Source organism: Telmatherina bonti, assembly GCF_933228915.1.
Source record: "Telmatherina bonti genome assembly, chromosome: 6".
NCBI lineage: Eukaryota > Metazoa > Chordata > Actinopteri > Atheriniformes > Telmatherinidae > Telmatherina > Telmatherina bonti.
The window spans coordinates 12,213,196-12,237,982 of record NC_136624.1 but is presented as its reverse complement, the minus strand read 5'-3'; the positions used below and the strand labels follow the sequence as shown (position 1 = coordinate 12,237,982).

At 43.2% G+C, this 24,787-nt stretch overlaps 1 protein-coding gene across 1 annotated transcript in view; it reads left to right on the top strand.

The window, feature by feature from the left end:
• grm7 (glutamate metabotropic receptor 7) overlaps positions 1-24,787 on the top strand; it is a gene marked incomplete at both ends in the record, with an annotated part of 141,083 nt that overhangs the window by 82,393 nt on the left and 33,903 nt on the right. The window contains 2 exons of the mRNA XM_079242852.1: positions 296-435; positions 17,937-18,872. Coding sequence (XP_079098978.1) covers positions 296-435; positions 17,937-18,872 — 1,076 coding nt within the window. The remainder of the gene's footprint in view (positions 1-295; positions 436-17,936; positions 18,873-24,787) is intronic.

Below are 24,787 nucleotides of genomic sequence, written 5' to 3'. Positions count from 1 at the left end.
AAACCAAGTATTTTGTTCAGAAGGAAGTTCACTGAAAGCTAGCTGCTGAGGTAGCTAACCATGAAGTAATGTGTGTTTATTTCATCACTTTACAGGAGTGATCAGACACGTAATTTATGTTTAGATGATTTTCTGGTGCCCAGGTCAAATCTTAACTTCACTGAGATGAATCAGATCAGATTGTAACACGTCCTCCTCTAACAGACGCAATGCACACGAAAGTTATTAAAGCAGACTTCCAGTCGTTGAGCCGAACATTGAATGTTGGAATAACTGAGCTGTGTTTCCTCCACAGGAAGTGCCGGAACATCAGTGACGTTCAACAGAAATGGCGACGCTCCCGGGCGCTACGACCTGTTCCAGTACCAGTGGAACAATGTGACGGGACCGGGCTATCGAGTGATTGGACAGTGGACAGAGACCCTGCAGCTCAACGTGAGTCTTCAGCACTTTAAAATCCAATGTTTACACGGTTTCTGTTGTTCTGGTGGAGACGGAGGTGAGATGTCTTCATGTCGAGAGACTGATGTCAACTTAAACTCTGTTAATGTCTTCTGGAGGAAAATCTTACGGAACATAAATTAGACCACATAGATCATATCCTTTTAAAATAAAAAATGATTATCACTGCTTATTACCCGACGTGTTGGATCATATTTCTGGTGGATTCTTTTAAAATTCTGTTTATTCTGTGAGAATATGTGAAACTTTTTCTTTCCTCAGTGAAAAATAAAAAGACATAAGCGCTGCACCCTGTGGTGACGGGGAATAACACACAATTTTTCCACTTTTTTATGGAGTACGCCGCTGCACAGTCTCTCTCTCTACCTGCTTCCTTTTCCTGTTGGTCCTTGTATCATGACTGGCTGATGACAATTAGATATTGTTTGTATTTATGTCAATATATTTGGAGCCAGAAATAAACACACGTCTGTTGAGCATTTCAGCAGCGATGAACTTGAAGTAAAAGATGATGGAGACAAAGATCTTCTTTACCCTTCATCTTCATCTTCTGCCGCTTATCCGGGGTCGGGTTGCGGGGGCAGCAGCCTAAGCAGGGAAGCCCAGACTTCCCTCTCCCCAGGCACATTTGCCAGCTCTGCGGGTGGATCCTGAGGCGTTCCCAGGCCAGCCGAGAGATATAATCCCTCCAGCGTGTCCTGGGTCTTCCCCGGGGTCTCCTTCCAGAGGGACGTGCCTGGAACACCTCACCAGGGAGGTCCAGGAGGCATCCTGACCAGATGCCCGAGCCACCTCAACTGGTTCCTCTCGATGCGGAGGCGCAGCGGCTCTACTCTGATCTCCCGATGACCGAGCTCCTCATCCTATCTGTAAGGGAGAGCCCGGCCACCCTGCGGAGGAAACTCATTTCAGCCGCCTGTATACAAGATGTCGTTCTTTCGGTCACGACCCACAGCTCATGACTATAGGTGAGGGTATTACTAAAAGGTCATATCGCCCAGCCCAGTAGATCATCGATAACTTCGCCTTCTGGCTCAGCTCCTTCATCACCACGACAGACCGACGACAGAGTCCACATCACTGCAGACGCCGCACCGATGGTTCTGTCTATCTCACGCTCCATCCTTCCCTCACTCGTGAACAAGACCCCGAGATATTTAAACTCCTCCACTTGAGGCAGGACCTCACTCCCGACCCGGAGAGGGCAATCCACCCTATTCCGGCTTAGGACCATGGTCTCAGATTTGGAGGTGCTGATTCCCATCCCAGCCGCTTCACACTCGGCCGCGAATCGCTCAAGCGAGAGCTGGAGATCACGACCAGATGAAGCTAACAGGACCACGTCATCCGCAAAAAGCAGGGACCCAATCCTGAGGCCACCAAGTCGGATCCCCTCAACACCTCGGCTGCGCCTAGAAATTCTGTCCATATAAGTTATGAACAGAATCGGTGATAAAGGGCAGCCTTGGCGGAGTCCAACCCTAACCGGAAACGAATCCGACTTACTACCGGCAATGCGGACCAAGCTCTGACACCTGTCGTACAGGGACCGGACAGCCCTTACAAGGGGGTCCGGTACCCCATACTCCCGGAGTACCCCCCACAGGAGCCCCCGCGGGACACGGTCGAATGCCTTCTCCAGGTCCACAAAACACATGTAGACTGGTTGGGCAAACTCCCATGCCCCCTCCAGGACCCCAAAGAGGGTATAGAGCTGGTCCACTGTTCCGCGACCAAGACGAAAACCACACTGCTCCTCCTCAATCCGGGATTCGACTATCCGGCGGACCCTCCTCTCCAGGACCCCTGAATAGACCTTACCAGGGAGGCTGAGGAGTGTGATTCCCCTGTAATTGGAACACACCCTCCGGTCCCCCTTCTTAAAAAGGTGGACCACCACCCCAGTCTGCCAATCCAGCGGTACTGCCCCTGATGTCCACGCAATGCTGCAGAGGCGTGTCAGCCAGGACAGCCCCACAGCATCCAGAGCCTTAAGGAACTCCGGGCGGACCTCATCCACCCCCGGGGCCTTGCCGCCAAGGAGCTTTTTGACCACCTCAGCAACTTCAGCCCCAGAGATAGGAGAGTCCACCCCTGAGTCCGCCAGCTCTGCTTCCTCATCGGAAGACGTGTTGGTAGGATTGAGGAGGTCTTCGAAGTATTCCTTCCACCGACCCACTACGTCCCGAGTTGAGGTCAGCAGTTCCCCACCTCCACTGTACACAGTATTGATGGAGCACTGCTTCCCCCTCCTGAGCCGCCGGATGGTGGACCAGAATCTCCTCGAAGCCGTCCGGAAGTCTTTCTCCATGGCCTCGCCGAACTCCTCCCATGCCCGAGTTTTTGCCTCGGCAACAGTCGAAGCCGCATGCCGCTTAGCCCGCCGGTACCCATCAGCTGCCTCCAGAGTCCCACAGGCCAAGAAGGCCCGAAAGGACTCCTTCTTCAGCTTGACGGCATCCCTCACTGTTGGTGTCCACCAATGAGTCCTGGGATTACCGCCACGACAGGCACCAACGACCTTACAGCCACAGTTCCGGCCGGCCGCCTCAGCAATAGAGGCACGGAACACAGCCCATTCGGACTCAATGTCCCCCGCCTCACTCGGGACATGTTCGAAGCTCTGCTGAAGGTGGGAGTTGAATCTCGCTCTGACAGGGGACTCAGCCAGACGTTCCCAGCAGACCCACCACCTGAGCCAACTCACCACCAGGTGGTGATCAGTTGACAGCTCCGCCCCCCTCTTCACCCGAGTGTCCAAGGCATGTGGCCGCAGGTCCGACGATACGACTACAAAATCGATCATCAAACTGCGGCCCAGGGAATCCTGATGCCAGGTGTACATATGGACACTCTTATGTTGGAACATGGTGTTCGTTATGGACAATCCATGACGAGCACAGAAGTCCAATAACAAAACACCATTTGGGTTCAGAGGGGGGGGACCATGCCTCCCAATCACTCCCCTCCAGGTCTCACTGTCATTGCCCACGTGAGCATTGAAGTCCCCCTGCAGAACAATGGAGTCCCCAGAAGGAGCACCCTCCAGCACTCCCTCCAAGGACCCCAGAAAGGGTGGGTACTCTGAACTGCTGTTCGGTGCATAAGCACAGACAACAGTCAGGACCCGTCCCCCCACCCGGAGGCGGAGGGAAACTACCCTTTCATCCACCGGGGTAAACCCCAACGTGCAGGCACCAAGCTGGGGGCTGATGAGAATGCCCACACCTGCTCGGCGCCTCCCACCATGAGCAACTCCAGAGTGGAAGAAAGTCCAGCCCCTTTCGAGGGTACTGGTTCCAGAGCCCAAGCCATGCGTCGAGGTGAGTCCAACTATATCTAGCCGGAACCGCTCAACCTCGCGCACAAGCTCAGGCTCCTTCCCCACCAGAGAGGTGACGTTCCACGTCCCTAGAGCCAGCTTCTGCAGCCGGGGATCGGACCGCCAGGGTCCCCGCCCCTTGCTGCCGCCCAGCTCACACTGCACCCGACCCCTATGGCTCCTCCCACAGATGGTGAGCCCACGGGAGGTGGGGCCCATGTAACCCTTTCGGGCTGAGCCCGACCGGGCCCCATGGGCGAAGGCCCGGCCACCAGACGCTCGCTCTCATACCCCACCTCCAGGCCTGGCTCCAGAGGGGGGTCCCGGTAACCCGCGTCCGGGCAAGGGAACATTCATGCCCAGGTTGGTCGTCATCGTAGAGGTCGATGAGCCGTGCTTGGTCTGGTCCCTCCCCTAGACACTTGTTTGCCATGGGTGACCCTACCAGGGGCATAAAGCCCCCGATAACATAGCTGCTAGGATCTTCGGGACGCACAAACCCCTCCACCACGATAAGGTGACGGCTCAGGGAGGGGTGAGGACGTCCTGCGATGTAAAGCTGCAGAGAGATTACTAACAGAATCTCCAGCCGATGGAGACTCAGCCTTCAGAAGCAGCCGCTATCAGAAGCCTTAGTTTGGTTTAGGAAAGGAGTCTGAGCTCATGGACTCGGCCCCTCCATCACTGCAGTCTCTTGTTCTTGGCTGGTGTTTCCTCTTGAATCCTGGCAGATGATCTGGAGCAATGCCGCGGTCTGAGTGGGGCGTCCATCACTTCAGAGGGCGCAGCTGTGGGATCCTTCACGGCCGCTGACAGACTCGTTTAGCGGGACGTCTGTGGAGATTTGTATGGCAGCGTGTTGGTCGATGCGGCGCTCGTTCGTCAAGCTGCAGGAGGAGTCCTGGAACAAATGGCCTGCTGCAGGAGGCCTGCTCCTCTTCTCAGAGTCCTGCTGCCTCCGTTGTGTTAGGATCTTTGGATGGAGACGCTGTTTGGACACAGAGAACATCTGTCTGTCCACCCTTCACCCAGAGAAAAAAAATTATTTAAAATTAGTTTGACACTCCTCAAGTTTCATCTGGAGTATAGAAAGATCTTTGTCTGAAATATTAACAAAATCTATTCTTCAGTCAAAATAAATACAGTCAGATGAGACGGCACGGAGACACACTCCAGGTGTCACTGGCATTCAGGATAGTCCCACAGTTCAATCTGACAGGAAATACTAAAACATGTCTGTGTGTGTGTTTACACTCACCTTCCACTTTATAGAGGAGTAGCACATGAAGCAGTATTCAGGGAAAATCTTCTTATTTCGATGAGTTTGGCTCATCGTTGAGCGTTCTGTTACATCAGCCTGGTTTAAATGAGTCCCAGCTGAGTTACCATGGTAACGCAAATACAAATCTGTCAGTTCAACATACACAGAAAAGCTGCTGGTTTCACTGAACTCGTTTGTACTTATTGTTATATCGCTAGAAATACTAGTGAACATATTATTTTAATATGAAGTATATAATTCCATTTTGTGAATGAATGTTTATTTAGCTCAGTTGTTACAACGTGGGCTTCGTTTACACCAAACTCAGTAAAACTTATTAACTAAAATGAGTTGACGTTACTGTGTGTTCAGATTAATTATGTTAATATAGTCTCAGAGTTACTTTGAAAGTTTTTTCATCTGTAAAGTGGAAAGACAAGTTGAGGTTATTTATTTAAAATAGTCAGTATTGAAATTTAGGAACTTTAATGTTTTAAATAACATGGAATCATTTCTACCTTCCTCAGTCACAGTTGTCCAGTTACTCATCTTCAGGCCTGTTGGCTTGATCGTACGTCTACCTGCCCAACCACCTCTGTAACCAGTGCTCCCACACTTCACTGGGAATATCAGAAGTTAAACAGGCTTGACCAAGGAATCTTACATAACCTTTATTGTGTCAGTTTTTTACTACCGCACCACCTCTCTGGTTCAGCTGCTACCTGCTTTGTCTGTCTGTAGAGAGAAGATGTTCATATTCTTCCCATGGCTGTCAGCAGCCTTTGATCTGCTGAAGACATGCAGCCTTTAGTCTCACTTGCTTCATCAACTTTTCCTTCATCCATTCATCTGGGCTTGTTAGACAGTCCATGTGCTGCACTAAGAGACGATGCAGGTCTGCCTTGAATCCGTCTGAAACAAACAGGGCTAAGTTTTGTTCTTGGGACGACTTGAGGCCTAATTTGGGAGATGAGGCTAGTTTCAGTCTGACTTTTTCTGGTGGGTCTCTTTGTTGAACCTGTAAATGGAAATCTTCACAGCTTCACAGACTTGTTAAAGTGGAACTATTATGTGCATTTCAGGCTAATTTATTTTCATTTCTGAGACCAGAAGGGCTGGGATTGATCGAGTTATTGTCACAAATGGCTTTATTTACTTCAGACCGACCCTCTCCATAGGCTGTAAAATCAGCCTGTGGGCAAAAGGAGTGGATTGAGACTCTTCCGCATTAAGCCCCGCCTCCTGCCACTGCACTACATCGGGAGCGCGCACCGCACCTGCTTTCGCCGTCATTGTAATGTCTCATAAACAGAAGGATTAGGCTCATATGAACTCAATAAAAAAACAACATACAATGTCAACACATAGCATACAGCCCTACATGTTGGAGCCTGAATCAGACCATGAAAACAAAGTGGAAAACAGCAACCCACAGCAACGAATGCAGCAGGATGTCTCTCTTTGGTAAACTCACCAGCCATCGTTGGAAATAACTTTATCCCACGTTTTCCACCCGCCTGATGTATTTGTACATGCCCTTGTTAACCAGTAGAAGGTAACCAATCACCGAACCTTATCCCCACGTCCCAAGGATTTCCAAGTAGAAAAAAACTCTCTAAAACGACACGGTTTTCATCGCCATGGAAACCGAGCGGAGAGAGTGCTGGAACTCAAACTCAAACTCAAGCATGCGTTTAGGTGATCAAAAACAGTGCCGTTCACATGTCTGATGAGGATTCAACACTGTAACACTGTAGAAAGCTCAGAAAACTTGAAATACCATAATAGCACCCCTTTTACAAAAACAAAAAAACAATTATGACCTGATTGTACTCCAGTGGCCTCCACAGTCACCAGATGTCAGTCCAATATGTTGGATGTGCAGCCTACAAATCTGCAGCACATATGTGATGCTTCATGTCATTGAGCAAAATCTCACCTTAGACAATTACAACAGTTCTGAAGTAAAAAGGTGATCCAAGCTAGTATTGGCAATATGGACCTGATAAAATGGACAATGAGGGTCCATTTGTTCTTTAGTCAAGAAAACAACCAATATCTGAAGCAAAATGTCAGCTGAAAACTGGAGTAAAATGCGAGAGGAAACCTGGAATATCATCTCATTTCTCATCAGAAATGACTTGAACTATTTGTGCTTTGTGTGAAATCTCTGAGTTCTCTGTTCGCCCCAATGGCTCAAATGCAAACATTAACGTCCAGTTGAGTGAATCCCCTCCATCACCTCCTTCACCGTCCCACAGTCATCCCCAGCAAATTGCTCCCCCCTAATTACAAAAGTCATCAGGACTGGAGCATCTCTCAGCTGAGTCAACACAGATTTCAGCTCCAGGAACCACAAACTGTTCAGTTTCCTCCACATCGCTGAGAGCCACCGTCATTAACTCTAACTGGATCATGATTACATTGATTAATTGAATGGAAAAGGAAAAAAGTCACCCGGAAGGAGCTGGATGTGCTCATAGAGAGGTGGTGCAACAGTTAGGAGGACGAGGAACAGACAGATCAGAACATCAGCACGACCACGTCACATCTCAGGCAACGCAATCGGCTTCACGTGCTTTTCATCACGCGTCCATCTGTCTGACGAAGCTTGGAAACATTGAAACTCATTTTAAGGAGCAGTAGGAACAGACAAGCAGAAAAACGACGTACGGAGACTCATATAGAGGCAATAATGACCCCCTCCCCCCCTTTTCAGTCCACATGTTTGTGTCCTGCAGAAACTTCTGGACCTTTAGAGGGAGATTAGCTGCTGATACAGATGTGTGTACAGGTAGAAGGCAGACATTAAAAATGATGAACTGAATTAATCTGAGTTGAGGGATGAAACAGGCAGCAGAGGATTAACAGCAACAAGGTGGAAATTTCCTGCAGGTCATTCAGACATTTCCTCTTCCTAATGAAGCCGACATGTTTGATATCAATGTTTATGGTCAGTCATCGACATGGTGATGCTGTCAGACGTTTCTGCTATAACTCAACAAACCGCTGGTGGAACTGGTCTAGATCCATTAGAACCTTGTGTGTCTCTGTGTTTGGCTGATTAGATGATAGGATTACCTGTTACTTGTCGCTGAAGTGTTGGTTGCTAGAGGTTACCTGAGGCTCATTTTGGCTGTGGACTTCCTAATACTACAGTGTAAAACATAAATTGGATTTCCTAAAAGAAAAAGAACACACATGCACACATATCCAAACATCTGTCGGATAGTCGAATCCCAGATTGAGAACAGCAGTGTGGTTTTCCACCTGGTCATGGAGCCGGGAACGAGTCTATACCCTCTTCAGGGTCCTGGAAGGGTCATGGACGTTTGCCCAACCAGTCTACATGTGCTTTGTGGACTGGAGAAGGAATTTGACTGTGTCCCCAGGTATTCCCGTAGTGGACTCCGGGAGTATGGCATACCAGACACCCTTCCACGGGCTGTCTATATACATAATATATAAATATATATTGTGTGTGTGTGTGTGTGTGTGTGTGTGTGTGTGTGTGTGTGTGTGTGTGTGTGTGGTTGTGTGTGAGTGTGTGAGACGTATACAGATTTTTCTAGACAAAAATGTGATAAATAGTAGCGCTGTCATGGATCTCCACTGGATGAGATATAGATGTCTGGAAAACTTGCATAGATCGCCTGAAGTTTAAGCTATCGATCAGAGTGACTCACTAACATACTTAACAATCTGATGACGTTTTACAGGATTGGCTCTGGGTTCATTCAACCCTTCGTTCTTCAAAGAACATCTGACTTATTTAAGATTAGTCTTCATGATAACTGGATTAAAACTAAGTTTTACTCACCAAATATATTCTATTCAGTCTGAAGTTACACTCACAGAAGAAATAACATTATTTTTTAATAATAAAGAGTTCTGAGTATCGTCTCCACCGAACATAGGAAGCAACTCCAGCCTGTTGTTCCTGGTTTGTAGCGAACTTGTGATGGATTGATGCTGCCGTCTCAAAGCTGTGACAGAAGGAGCTGAAGATGAAGATAGAGGCGGAGAAAAATCAGCTGTCTGTGACATGAGGAGAGCAGGACTCCTCCGTCCTCTCCTGCAGATTGTTGGCTGCATGATTGGTGAGTGTGAACGAACCAGATGGAGGAGAAGCAGATGTGCAGACAGCAGTTTGCTGCAGCTGCAGGAGAGGAGAGGAGAGGAGAGGAGAGGAGAGGAGAGGAGAGGAGAGGAGAGGAGAGGAGAGGAGAGGAGAGGAGGTAAAAACTCAAGGCTGTAAAATATGTATCCATGGTAACGGTGAGGAGATCCCATCGCTGTATTCCTCAGAGGTTTCCGTGATGAGTTCAAGGAGCAGAGCCCCCTAAAGGATGGATAATGAAGTGCAGCAGAGGGGACATGGATGAGGAGGAGGATGAAGGGCTGACAGTAGACCCTCCAATCATATCACGCCTCAGTTTGGATGTCGGCCCTGAGACGGGAACATTTTTTGATTTATCGTTGATGTTTTCCAGGAACAGATGTGGGAAACAGACGAGTGGGAAGGCACTGAAAGAGAACGAACACACAGAGGCAGACGAGTTATCAGCAGAGGCAGAGTGTGTTTATTCTGGAGCGGTTTTTATTCAGATCCACCATGCTGCCGGGCCGCTTCCAAGGCCCACCTGACCCGCAGCGCACAATGACTTCAGGGTAGTCAGATGGTTTATGGACAGCAGAGCCGAGGAGCAAAGGTCTGCCAAGGACTGATAAGCGTAGCAGGAGGAGGTATGAAGAGTGCTCACCTCCTCCTCTTCCTCCTCTCTGCAGATTAGTGCTAAAGGAAATCCTGGATTATTGTGACTCTACCTTGGATTTTTCTGTCACAGTTTTGTTTCCTTCGCTCCTCTGCTGCTTCTCCTTTTGTCTGATGTTTCCTCAGAAAGAGAATGGAAGGAGAATGTCAGCATTTCTCTCCTTTCAGGGGATGAAGTCGTCTTATTTAAAGACGTCTTTCAGAGCAGTCCAGGACACTAACAATGAAGTCACAGATGAATAAGACAGAAAATCGATGAACAAAAAAGTCTGGTCTCGGTGTAAAATGATTGGACTCCTGGGGGGGGGGGGGGGGGGGGGGGGCACAAGCAGCAGTGTGCAGGGATGGACACCTGCTGTCCCGGATCTTGGACTACATAACAGACCTGGATGTGTATTCTCTGCAGATATAGACTTCTCCCCGCAGCACTTCTAAACTTCCAGGGCTACAGACCCGGAGATGGGGACATCTTACTGGTACATGGATGCTCATCTAAACAATGAACTGGACTGGTCTCACACCAGCAGCACATTTCACAGGAATGGACAGAATACAATATTGTTGCTGAGGAAACTGAGGTGTTTTGAGGGTCACTGGAGAGGACCTTCCAGCTGACAGGAAGAGACTGAATATGCTAATCATGAAGGCTGGCTCCAGTCTTGGCTGCCATCTTAATCCAGTTGGGATAGAAGAAGAGAGAAATATGTTGGCGAAACTGTCCTCAAAGCTGGAGTCGGAGTCCCACCCAATGCATATATATATATATATATATATATATATATATATATATATATATATATATACATATATAGATTCCTGAGTACTGCTACGTATTTACTGTAAATTTTACTGTAAACTGTCCTGGGCTTTGGTTACTTCATTTCTGGTTTCATGATGCTATAAATGTTTTCTATTGGTAAAAGATTTGAACTGGAGGCAGACCCAGTTCAACAGCTGGACTCTTCACCTGTGAAGCTGTTGTGATAGATGCAGTATGTGGTTCAGCATTGAATTCTGCAAGTTCTTCCCTGGAAGAGGCATCGGGATGCAACATCTGGATGGGAGCAGAAGTTGCTCTAAAGCACAGGTGTCAAACTCCAGTCCTCGAGGGCCGGTATCCTGCAGGTTTTTGTTATCTCCATGCTCCAAAACACCTGACCAAAATGAATGAATGAATGTTGACAAGAAGCTGTTAGATCCATTTGATTTGAATCAGGTGTGTTTGAGCATGGTAACAACAAAAACCTGCTGGAGACTGGCCCTTAAGGACCGGAGTTTGACACCCCTGCTCTAAAGCCTCCATGTACTTTTCACCACTGATGGAGCTTCACAGATATGGAAGCTGGCTTTACCATAAACACCAATGCAACCCTAAACCATCAGAGATGCAGGCTTTTTAGTCTGGAGGACACAGCGTCCATGCTTTGCAGAAATAGTTTCATATTTTAATCTGTCCGACCACAGAACAGTTTTCCACTTTAGCGCAGACCACTTTAGATGAGAAGTCGGCAATGTTTCCCGATCCTGTTCACAGTTTATTGTGTCCTCACCTCAGCGTCAAGCCAGATGTTTATTTCCATTTCTATGTTTATATTTACATTCAGTTAAGAGCCAGAAACTATGTTTGGAGTTCATGTTCATGCAAAATTGGCTGTGGGCTTAGGGGTTGTACATGTGCATCGTGTGTGTGTGTGTGTGAGAGAGCACACACACAGATAGGTAGGTAGAGAGAGAGTGTAGGATCAGGTGTGTGCTTGTAAATATGTTATGTGTTTGGGTGTGTCAAGGCTTGTATTTTATTTTCAGTCTGTGTAAATGCTTGTTTTTATTATGCAAAACATTTTGTGCTGCATTTTTGCATGAAAAGTGCTTTATGAATAAAATTACTTTTGATTTTGATTTGTAGCGATGAATTTGCTGGCCCTTTTTCTGTGTTCTTGCATCTTTCAACACCATCATTACTACAGCGGAAAGTCCCAATGACTAGCTCATAGATAGCTACTCTCTGTAACGGTAACTAGCATAACAAACGCTACCCGTTGTGCCGTGTTTAGCTAAACGACAACATATTTACATACAATTCTGTGTCTGATTGACGGCTGTACACCTAAACTTACCGTGCTGGTGTTGTTGAGAATAAAATCCATTGTTACGCAACCGCTAGCCTATATTAGGAGGCTGTTGCTTCCAACCTTTCAGAAAGTCAAGTTATCTAAGGCTAGCTGGCTTCTTAAAGAAGTTTGTACTTTGTCTTTTAATTTAAAACTAAACAGTACGATATTATTTATCTTGCATACATTACAGCATGCCGTTTCTCCTCTGCACACTCAGAGAAGTAAATACAAAGTAAAAGTCTGTGTTCTTCTCATTCACTTTTTTCCACAAAGTTTTCAAAAGAGAATTTTTCTCCTCTGCTCTGACATGCACAGAAAAGCCACAACAGCAATGTCAAAGGGTCTGCTTCTGATATTTGTACTTCTTTGTATATTTGTTCACCTTTTTCTGTAGTTTGTTTAGTTTCCGATTATCTGGAATCTTATGCTATCAGAAGCAAGATGTCCGACCAGCAGTTCTGTTTTCTCTCTGGTCGTCCAGGGACAACAGATCATTTTATCTTGTCTCTTCAACAAAGTTAGAATGGATGTTGAATCCTGTACCTTGAGACTTCATCGTCAGCTGAGGCTGGTCCTGAAACGAAAGGGGCATAAACTCCATTATTTGGCAGACATCTTGTCAGGATCACTGCAGCCGCTGCGGCTACATGAAAGACACGAACAATCGACGGCCTTCCAGACCGCTGCAAAGACCACAAGAAAAGATTTGGTTTCTCTGAGCTCTGCTTGCTAGACTCCTGTTTTAATGAAACCTTCTTTTGTCAGCCGGTTATGATGCTTCTCAGCCGGTTATGAGAAGGTTAACAGGAGATGGAAGAAATGTGAGTGGATGGAATGATGTGTGGTGATGGTGCAGAGTTCCTCTCTGTAGATGAAGAACTGGAAGGTGTCTTCAGCGCATCGTAACTCCTTCCAAGTGGTCATTTTAAATCCCTCAGACAGAACAACTGTCATCATCATTCCACAATGGAAAAAAAAAACTCAATACACATCACCCAGCTGAGCTCTGAGACCCCTCAGCTTGTTTTGTGTATTTTAATCCCTTTTTTTTTTTTTTATCTCATATCATCTTGCTTTAGTCCCTTGGGACAGTGGGACCAAGCAGTGTCCACCTTCACTGTTCCATTCATTCACTTTTTTCATTTTTTCTGTTTAGGCAGCCGGTTTTCAGCATCTTCAGCTGCTCTTTTCTCAAAAATAGAAGTTCAGATCAGTGAAATGAGTCGAACTAGGCCAGGCTGGGCCAAGTTGAGCCGGGCAAAGTCTTTCTGAGGCTGCTTTAATTGGTTTAGGTGATTCTTTTAATCACGTGTGAAGTTCAGTTAATCTCTGATGAGTCAGGTCCCATCAGCTCCCACCTGCAAGGCAGCGCTCAGGTAAAAAGACTTAACAGAACAGCAGCACCACCTACAGGTGGAAAGGAGAACAGCAGGGTAAAATTATTTAACTGATCACACCGATAGCAAAATCTGGTTTTGTTGGTCCAGATGATCAACTGGAAGAGTAGAGAGGAGGCAGAACGAGGAGCTGATGAGGATCTGGTCCTGTCTGGATTATAGATCAGCAGGTACAGATCTAAAATACCTGAAGTTGTTCTCCTTCCTTTCTGATAAAGTTGGTGCAGATAAACCTGAAAATTCCAGGATGAAGGTCAGAAGTTAGGGTCATCCTCAGAGAAAGGTTCAGTTTTCTTTGAACCTGTTCTGATCCAGATTCCTTTTAAACCAACTCTTGGTGCAGTTTTAACCTTTACAAAGCCACTTTTTCTGCCCCAGATTATATTAAGTATACAAGCAGAATTAAAGGGCTGTTTGTGTGGTCTTGGTCTCAGAAGAAAGATTTCCTGAAACACAGTAGAAAATGTAAATATCTTCTCTTCCTGAAATAAAACTACATTACTGTGAGGGAAAATCAGATATTAGCACCCATTTCATCAGAGAATTCGTAAAGTTATGTGTGATGAGGAACTCTGCAAAAGCAAAAGCAAAAGCAAAAAAAAAAAAAAAAAAAAGTTAATCTCAGCAGTTTTCCAGATGTTTTAACCCCTAAAATCCTGGAATATTCATCCAAAGCAGGTTGCTGCTGGAGTACACACTGGCTTCAAAGATACATTTTATTGATGAGTGGTCTGAAATAAGTTTGTGCTTTATCTATCCATTGTAGCCAGGAATGGTATACATCATTCATATTTTAAGAATTTTAGTTTTCAGTGGTATGTAACATGTGTATGACTGGATCAAAATACATATTAACTCACGAGGCGTCTGGTACCAGTGGGTTAGCAGAAGTGTTGTGCAAGTAAATATGTTGATGATGGACATCTTATGTCTATGGTCAGAGTCAGGAGGATTGATGGATAGCCTTACCCCATCAGGATCCAAAAAGAAGAGAAGCCAGAGACAGTTTATCACAGGATGAGTGAATATTTCATCATAAATCTCTGTCCTGTCGATGGAAACCACCAGGACCTTCATGCAAAGGCAGAGCCATTGGACCAAACATTAGCAGAGTTTTTTGGAGCTGGGATGAAAGTTTTGACCACAAAGCAGCAAAAGTAAGACATAATTTATGACCTTAATTCTAGCTCCCACAGTCTCAGTTCCACAGTGATGAGACAGACATCCTTGCAATCAGCAGAGTCTCTGCGTTCATATGGCGCCTTGTTTGTGTGGTTTTGTTTGAAGTGAAGAACTTAGCAGAAGTTCTTAATTGGACAGATTTGTTTTCATGTTTTCGTTCCATTGCCGGGATTGCTTGTTGTTTGAACTGACTTTGGTTTGGATGCCGGTTCTAGAAAGAGTCTTTTAGCAGAGTTTCTCCTTGTCATCTTGGTATGCTAAATGCTAGGATTGCTGCTAGCAAATGTGTGCAGACATCTTCTGTAGGTACAGAAAACATACAGATAGAAACCACAAACAGCAAACAACACATACCAAATAACTAGAAGGTAAAAAAAAACTTGTTGTGGTAAGAAGGTACGATAGGAACTTATATTAGCTGAACTGAACGAAGTACTTTTAATATTTATATAATATATTTATATAATATATATTTATTCTATTTATATTCTATATGATATTTTATATGATATTTATATGAGACTATAATATTTAACAAAGAAGTTTAATGGAAAAAAAACTTAATGTATATTTTTTTAAATTTTTGCTTAAATCCTGTTATGTTCACACTGGTTCATAGGTTCATTGTACAGTTCAGCAAAAAAAAAAAAAGAAGAAATGGAAAACATAAAAAACAATAAATATATTGAGCATCAGAAACAAACAGTGCAGAATTAATCAGATGTTTATTCAACACATACATCACATAGAAAGTCAACAAATAAAGAAAACAAATTCAATCATTACATTTACAGAGAAAGTAGAAATAAATTAACCATTCATACCAGTTGTAGCTCTCCAGGTAATTATCATGGTTAGAATAGAATAGAATAGAATAGAATAGAATAGAATAGAATAGAATAGAATAGATTTATTGATCCACATTAGAGGAGGTTAGGGGTTATATTGGTTTATAAAATATTAAATGACCTCTTAGACCAGGGGTGCCCAAAGTCGGTCCTCGAGGGTTGCTGTCCTGCAGGTTTTCCATGTATACCTGCTCCAATACAATGTCTCAAATGAATCGGTCATTGTGCAGAACTTCATTGGCTGTTGGATGCACTTAAGCCAGGTGTGTTAGAACAGCGATACATGGAAAACCTGCAGGACAGCGGCCTTTGAGGACCGACTTTGGACCCACCTTTGCATTAAATGGATCAAACAACCAATGATGGTCTACACAGTGAGTAATAAGGTTGAGTTAGGTGTGTTGGAGCAGGGATACATGGAAACCTGCAGGATTGTGGCACTTGAGGACCAGAGATGGGAATCCATGTCTTATACTTTTCCCTCATCCTAAACAGCTTTTCTAAATTCATTTAGAATCAATCAGGTTATTAAATTTGAGTCAGTGTAATTGAACAAATAATAGATTAGTTGGTTCTTGATGAGGTTTATTACATTTATTTTGATATTTAGGAAATTTTCTTTGTTGTTTTGGTACAAATGTGATCCCTTTGCGTTGCTGGGCTGAAAAAGGGATTGTAACTTAATTAAATAAAGAGGTTCATCTTTGTTAGAAGTGGAGGAAAATGAAAGGGAAAGCTGGTGTGTCCCTCACCTTCCTGTACTTTAACCCTCTGAGGTCAAGAACTTCTTTTGGTGTAATAATTCTTGTACATCAGCGGTATCCAGTTCAGTCATTCGAGGGCCACAATGTTTCCTTGTATTTCTGCTTTAACACACCAGAATCAAATTAAATGGCTCTAACAACCTATCAGGTTCTGCACAATGATTCAGTAGTTCCTAAGGATACACGCTGGATTGCAGACCTTGTTGGACTGAACCCTGTTGTCCATCCTCAAGGCTCAACTTCTCGTAGTCCTGATGTTGTTGCTTCTCTTCTGTTTGCCGCATCTCGTCTGTAATTTATGATTGAATACTTTGATTGAATGGTTGCTGTAAGAGAAAGAGATCATCATAAAAGCCAGAAAGTCTTTAAACTGAGATAAACAACTAAACTAAATAACATCAGGACTTTAAACAAACAGGAAGAGGGAAAAAGTGACATGACAGATTAATTTAAGTCTAAATGTGGAGGATCTTTCAGACGAGGCTTCTGATTTGTGTTGTGAGATTCTGCAGTGGTTCTCCCTCTCCTCCCACCACCTCTCCACCAGGAACTTCTCCATATTGATGTTCCACTAATGGAGTATCCATTAGTCATTAGCAGCACTCGAGCTGTCAGATCAATGAGACCTTTGCTTTGGCGACGAGCCGATCCTAAGCAACCCCTCACTCACCGCCGGCGCTGCTGGATCACATCTGAGCCGTAAATCTTACTCCAAGACAACAGAACTGCTTGTCGATAGCTTGTTTTACAGCATCGTCTTGTCTTCGTTCAGCTTCAATGTGGATTCAGAGAGAAGATGGATGGTTCTGTTTATGGGGAGAAAATAACAGCACACCACCAGGGCCGGGTTTAAAGAATAAGATGGGGGGGGCCGGGCACAGACTTGGAAAAGGGTGGGACATGTGAACCATTCATTAGACCTTTGAAAAGATGGATGTAGATTTTTTTAAAATAATCACATCTTGACTAAAACTAAAATAATAATTGCTGCAAAAAGTAAAACTAAATTTATTAAATTAAATATTCAGGGAGTTTTTTTTTCATTAATGATAGTTTGTGAGGATTTTTCTAAAGAGTTTTTACTTAAACTCAACTGCTGTGTTTATTATTTTTATATACTTTGAACAGAAAAACATTGCTTTATCTATTTCATTCTTGAAAAAATACAAACAAATGAACTAATCTATAGGTTCAGATGCCTTGTGATATTTTGATCTATAAATAACTAATGAAATTCCTGATAAAAAAAAAATAAAAAAAAGATCTGATCACCTGCAAGAAAGGATGCAGATTTCTACAAGCATTACTTCCTGATTTTAACTCCATCAGAGTCTCATTTCATCAAGCCAATAATGAGATCATAATGTTCCACATGATTACACCTCGTGAATCAACACGATCATATTTATTTGAGCTGTTTTTTCATTTTCAATTACATATTGAAAAACACAGTTTCTACCCTTATACCTGTTTTCTGCTCCTGATAGCAGACGAACGTGTTCTCTGAGGATGCGTTGTGTTCACTTGTAGTTGGACATCAGAGGTTTACCACATGTAAACTGAAGTTGGAAAATACATGATAAACATCCCTATCAAGTTCTAGGTTTTAAAATTCAGAAAATTGTCTGGCAACAACCAGAGAAAGGAGAAGGAGAGGTTTTGGTCACAGATTCCTCTCTTTGGATCGATGGTCAGCAGACTGATGTCTTATTAAAAACGTGATTTTTATGATTTAATGTTAAATGAGAAGGATATTGGAGAAAGGTTTAGAAAGCCCTGCCCTAACAGGATGTCTCTATGTTTTCCTTCTAGATCGAGGACATGCAGTGGCCTCGGGGGGAGCAGGAAATTCCCACCTCCGTGTGCAGCCTTCCCTGTAAGGCCGGTGAGAGGAAGAAGGTGGTGAAGGGCATGCCGTGCTGCTGGCACTGCGAGCCCTGCGACGGCTACCAGTACCAACCCGACGAGTTCAACTGCAAGCTGTGCTCCTACAACATGAGGCCCAGCGCCAACCGCTCCTCCTGTCAGCTGATTCCCATCATAAAGCTGGAATGGCACTCCCCCTGGGCAGTGATTCCCGTCTTCCTCGCAATGCTGGGCATCATTGCCACCATCTTCGTCATGGCCACTTTTGTTCGGTACAACGACACGCCGATCGTCCGAGCGTCTGGCAGGGAGTTGAGTTACGTCCTCCTGACTGGGATTTTTCTGTGTTACATCATCACGTTCCTCATGATCGCCAAGCCGAATGTGGGCGTGTGCTCGTTCAGGAGGATCTTCCTGGGTCTGGGAATGTGCATCAGCTACGCCGCCCTCCTCACCAAAACCAACCGCATCTATCGGATCTTTGAGCAGGGCAAAAAGTCGGTGACCACCCCCAAGCTGATCAGCCCAACCTCCCAGCTGGCCATCACCTTCAGCCTCATCTCCGTGCAGCTGCTGGGGGTGCTGATCTGGTTCGGGGTCGATCCGCCCAACACCATCATAGACTACGACGAGCAGAGGACCATGAATCCGGATCTGGCTCGAGGGGTGCTGAAATGTGATATCACAGATCTCCAGATCATCTGCTCGTTGGGTTACAGTATCTTACTGATGGTCACGTGTACTGTTTATGCAATAAAGACACGTGGCGTCCCAGAGAACTTCAATGAAGCCAAGCCCATCGGGTTCACCATGTACACCACCTGCATCGTGTGGCTGGCCTTCATTCCTATCTTCTTCGGCACGGCGCAGTCTGCAGAAAAGGTAAGGCCCAGTTTCTGTTGAGCTGAAACATCTTTTGATGGGTGATATGGCGTTATTTTATGGCACAAGCACCAAAACCTGCTTCTGGGTGGAGACGGATAACTGCCTGATGAGATGTGGGTATCTGGTTGTCCCTGTAGATGTTTGCCATGTTTCAGTGTTCTGTTGTGGCTACAGGTTTGCTGGTCTTTGTGCTCTCGATTTGCACAATACAGAACTTTTGTCATTTTTTTCAGTGATGCCCCACCCTGTCGACAGCTAATCCAGCATCCATCTTGCATCCTACCTGACCTGTTAGCTCTCTCCAGCCAGAAAAAAAAAAAATCTTACAATGATTCTTGTTTTTTCCCTTTCCCTCTTTCAATCTTCTTGCGTTTCTTTGCTGAATCGGCTGAGTTCATGTTCAAAACAGCCAGTGTGTTCATATCAGTTTTCTAATGTGAGGCAAAACTCTTCTGCAACGTCACACAGCATCCCAGGTGTAAAAGTTGTATAGTGTCGGTTTCTCAGCCTCGGGATGCTACTGGGCAGCAGCAGCTCTAAAAAAATGCAGATGACAGATGTTGCCGTGTCATTGAACGTGTCCAGAAAGCGGAGTTTTAAGGTCAGACAGTTACATAATGCGTCTTTAATGACCAAAAGTTACAGATATGTTTTCCACTGAAAAAAGTGTTAAAGAGTCTAAGATGTATTTTTACATCCTTTAAAAAAAAAAATTCTCTAATGGGGTTTGGGAAAATCCTCAACATTTTGTTACTCCATTTATGATCACACACTGAATTCCTTCTATTGGTCCAATCCACTTTATTTATAAAGCACATTTTAAAAATAACAGAACATCTCCAAAGTGCTGCACAGAGTCAAATATCACAAGATAATAAATAAAATAAAAATAATTTTATTGAAATAATATGAACAGGTAAAACAATTTAAAATGAATGATTCAATAAAATGAATAAAAAAATCAAGTAAAAAAAAAAAAAAAAAAAAACAGGGAGGACCCACACAACTCACACAGTGTTAAAAGCCAAAGAGTAAAAGTGGGCGTTTAGACCAGACTTAAAGCACTCCACTGTGGGGGCAGCTCGGACATGGAGGGGTAGAACATTTCAGAGTCTAGGACCGACTACAGAGAATGCCCTGTGCCGTCTAGTCTTAAGTCTCGTCTTAGGTCTTACATTCATTTATATTGAACTCGATATTGGAGATGTGTTTCAGTAGATCATATATTGAGTTAAGATCAGAACATGCATGGGATTCCTTTCAAAATACTTTTTAATAGTTTGTTCAGGGTTTTTTGTTTGTTTTTGTTTGTTACAGTTTGAGTGAGTCGTACAGTCAAACATTTCCTAAAAGTAAAAAGTTGCCTTCAGGATGCCGGTCCTTTTCAAACACCAGGATGGACCTGTTGTTTGCTCCTAATGTTTATGAGAAGCACTTTAAGTTGTGTTGATTGAAATGTGATGTAGACATTAACCTGTCTAGTCTCCTGTAGGGATATTTATAATCATCAGAACTTGGTGTCATGATCTTGTTGTGGTGTTTTCAACTGTCCCTCGTCCCGTTCAGGAACCACAGAAATGGGAAATCAGTAGGTTTTCTCCTCCAGACTTCAACTCTGTCACAGACCTGGCAGTTTCTGATTATGTTTTTTTTCCCCTTTTTAGATCAAGTGTAGAAATGTTTTTTTCTTTTTTTCACTTTCAGACTCATTTGGAATGTGTCTTGCTTCATGAAATCATTAGTTTCTGTTTCTGATCAGACGTGAAGTGCTGCGACATGATGCTCCTGTCTTGTCTCAAATGACTGACTTGTCCTAAGTCATGAACACGTACTTTGCGGTTCTATATCATTTCTGCTACACTTTTGAAAGCGAACTGTAGAGCAAGCCTCAAACGGGGTCTGAATCAGAGGCCCTGCACATGCTCAGGATGAGCAGCGTGTTATCAGTCTGAACTTTGACCCATGACAGGCTCAGCTGTCAGTGGCTGGGCCGTCTCCCTGTCAGGGAATCAGCTGTTAGCTCGGATGATTACAGGTCGCAAGTGATCTGATAAGATGGAGTCTCTGTGGAGCATCTACAAGACATCTGCAGCTTCTCAGACAGCTTAATCCCGACGAAGGAGAGATTAAGGCTGTCTCCTGCCCTGTAAGGACACCTTCTGCTTAACCTGGACCAGATGTAGATTCAGTGATGAGCTCAGGTTGTTTTTAAATAAAAAATAGATGTTATAGTAGCCAGTTTAAAAGACATAAACAAATTATTATTTAATTTCAAGATGCATGTATGTAAAAACAGTGCAATGAAAATGTTTTATCTAATATCCACAGAATCATTCAATCAAACCAAACTGTGTAATAAACCAACAGAAACCAGTTATATATATAATACAACAATGTAAAACCAGCAAGTAGACAACAACAAGAAATCAACATGTTCAATGACAACAAAAGCATTCAGTCTGTCATGCTATCTACAACAGTGCCTTACAAATATGGTGCTTGGGATGAATAAAATATCTAAATAAAAAATATCAAAGAATAAAACCTTTAGTCATAAAATGAATAATAATAATAAAGCAAAAGATACCGAATAAAAATATATTATATGTTTCCTACCTCAAGTTTGTGATGAAGAATATTTTTTGACAAACATGTTTTGGCCGGGTTGAGAAGTAGAAATCTGGAGACAAAGTACAGTACTAAAAAAAACTAGCAGCAATTTTTAGCCAATGCAAAACTCCTTTCACAATGAAATTTAAGGAAAGCAACAACATCAGATAAGAGACTGTCAAACTTTCAGAGGGGTTCCCAAACTTTATCATACAGCAACACACCTGTGGAGCAACGATTGGTCCAGCAGGACCCGGTAAATATTTCATGCAGTAAAATGGGACATTTCATCATCATATGGAGTCGTTGACAAAAACCTCAGACAACAACATCTAATTAACTATAAACGTTAAATCATGATCAGCTAATAAAAACAGTAGAGGATGACCTTTCAAGGTGGAACCGCTTGCCCATATCAGTCTTATGGGGAGAGTTTCCCCCGTTAAAATTATGGTTCTACCAAAAGTTAATTACCTTTTCTCAATGATTCCCATCAGACCATCCTCCACTGGGTTTAAATCATTAGACTCCCACATATTCAATTCAATTCAACTTTATTTATATAGCGTCAAATCACGGCAATGCCATCTCAAGACGCTTTACAGACAGAGGGGAAAACATAATGAAAGCCAATTCATAATAGGAAACCAACAGATTGAGTTGAGTCCAACTCAATCTCCCATCCAGATTTCTCTGGAAAAACAAGCCATCCCGCATTAGTCTAAAAACTTTACAACAGACCAAAGACAGAGGTGGGTTGGACCTGCCAAATTTTAATCAATATTTCTTATGTAATAGGCTGCAATGCATCTCCAAGTGGCTTAATCCAAGTTCTTTGGATGAGCCATGGCTGGATGTTGAGCAAGCATTGTGTGAGGATTTAGTCATCTCTGATTTATCAGCTCAACTGTCAAGTCATATAAGTGTTTCAAAAGCATTAACATCAGCTCCAGTTTAACGGCTTGGTGGGAATTCCTGAAAGTAACCAAGTCTGCACTTATCCATGTAAGCTCACACCCATCTGGAACAATCCCGACTTCCTGCAAAACAGAAAGATGATAAACTTCCCTCGGTGGAAGAATAAAGGAGTAAAGCAGTTAGAACATATAATAGAAAATGGAAACTTTCTGCCATTTGATGCAATTTCTTCACGGTATGAATTCAGCAGCACCAAATTCTTAGAATACCACCAACTTAAATCTATTATAAGTAAGAAATACACCACTGATCAACTAAACTTACAGTTACCTATCAGGGTTGCAGAATTCTTAAATCTTAAGGCCCCGAAGCTACTATCCAAAATATACAGATTACTATTGAAGCTTGAAGATTCCATCTCTCTCCCAACTTCTAAATGGGAAGCAGACTTATCCAGTAACTTCAATCAAAATGAATGGTCACAAATCTGCTCAAACACATTCAAAATGACTAAGAATTCAAACATGCAATTAATACAATTCAAATTTCTACACAGAACTCATTATACAGGACACAGGATGTTCAAGATGGGTCTGTTACACTCACATATCTGTCCACACTGTACTGACAACACAATTGACAGCTACTACCATGCCTTATGGTCTTGTCCACCTGTCCAGAGATTCTGGCTCCAGGTATGTAAAGATCTGTCAGACTGGTTTAAATGTAATATCCCTGCAAACCCCAAACTGTGCCTATTGAGTCACTTAGGTGAAAATAACATAGGGTTTAATTTAGCAAAACCAATCCTCAGTAGCCTGTGCATTGCAAAGAAAACTATCCTTGTGAACTGGAATATATATATATATATATATATATATATATATATATATATATATATATATATATATATATATATATATATATATATATATATATATATATATTTATATATATATATATATATATATATATATATATATATATATATATATATATATATATATATATATATATATATATATATATATATATATATATACATAGGACCTGCATGACCTGTCAAAAGTTTGGACACATTGGGAGAGTGTATCCAAACTTTTGACTGGTGCTGTACTTTATTTCCATAGTTGGAAAAACCAGTACCTTCATGTTTCAACTGACAGTAAATGTAAAAGTACTGTAACAAACCACTGCATTAACAGAACAAAGGTTTAGACAGTATGTGTTATCAGGGTCATCATTACAGGTACATGAAAAGGGGCATGAAGAATCTCAACTCATCTATAAATCTGCATCTCGTCACCAGGTGTCTCACCTGTGTCACACATGAATTAGTATGTTGCTACTCAGCGAGCTTTGCTCCTGTTGATTCATCTTTAAAAAACATCGGCAGTCCCAGGCAGGCCAATCAGCCGCACCGATGAACAGCATTTTTCTCCTTTTTTTCCAACAAGCTGGCCAGTCAGGCCAATTAAGGACCAGGCCATGGGAAATAGTCCAGTCTGGGCCAGTCTGATCCCATACCCCCGTTGATCCTCCACCCATCCACACCTGGTCATGTGGCATCACCAACACATCAACTAATTTCTGTCCAACCAATCAGTGAGGGTTGAAGGATAAACATCTGCACCATGGCAGTCAGGTGTTTCAGTTGTGGTACTGGTACCATCAGGAGATTCTTCCTGCAGCAGGACAGTGAACCCAGCTTATCCTTTTCTAGGTCAAGTATTAATAAATAATCATGTGTATTAATCATTTATCCAGATGAATAATTCCTGAATCCCAAAATGCTCCTTTAGAGAGACGCGTCTGCAGGAGGAGCTACAAGAACATCTGCTTCTTCTACAGAAACATGACGGTTTGATGCTGGTAATGTTATAACATCTATTGTTGTAGATCCTCCATGAACTTAACTGCACCTCTTCCCCTGCTTGGTTTCACCTTCATCCTAAAGTCTTCTTCACTTCTGACAAACATTTTTTCTCTCTTTTAATTGTACAGTACAATATATATATATATATATATATATATATATATATATATATATATATATATATATATATATATATATATATATATATATAGATAGATAGATAGATAGATAGATAGATAGATAGATAAAAGTGCAAATTAAGTTTTTATAATAAGAAACTGGAAGTAAAGTTGATGACGCACATATATCAGATTTCGTGGAGGCGTGATGTGATTAGTCAAAGAACCCTACAAACTTCTTGAGGATTAATTTAAGTTGGTCCAGACAGGTTTTCATTGTATCCCTTCTCCAACTCACCTGGCTTATATTAAAAACAACAGCCTATGAAGTTCTGCACAATGACTGATTAACTGGCATCAGGTGTGTTGGAGCAGGGATGCATGGAAAA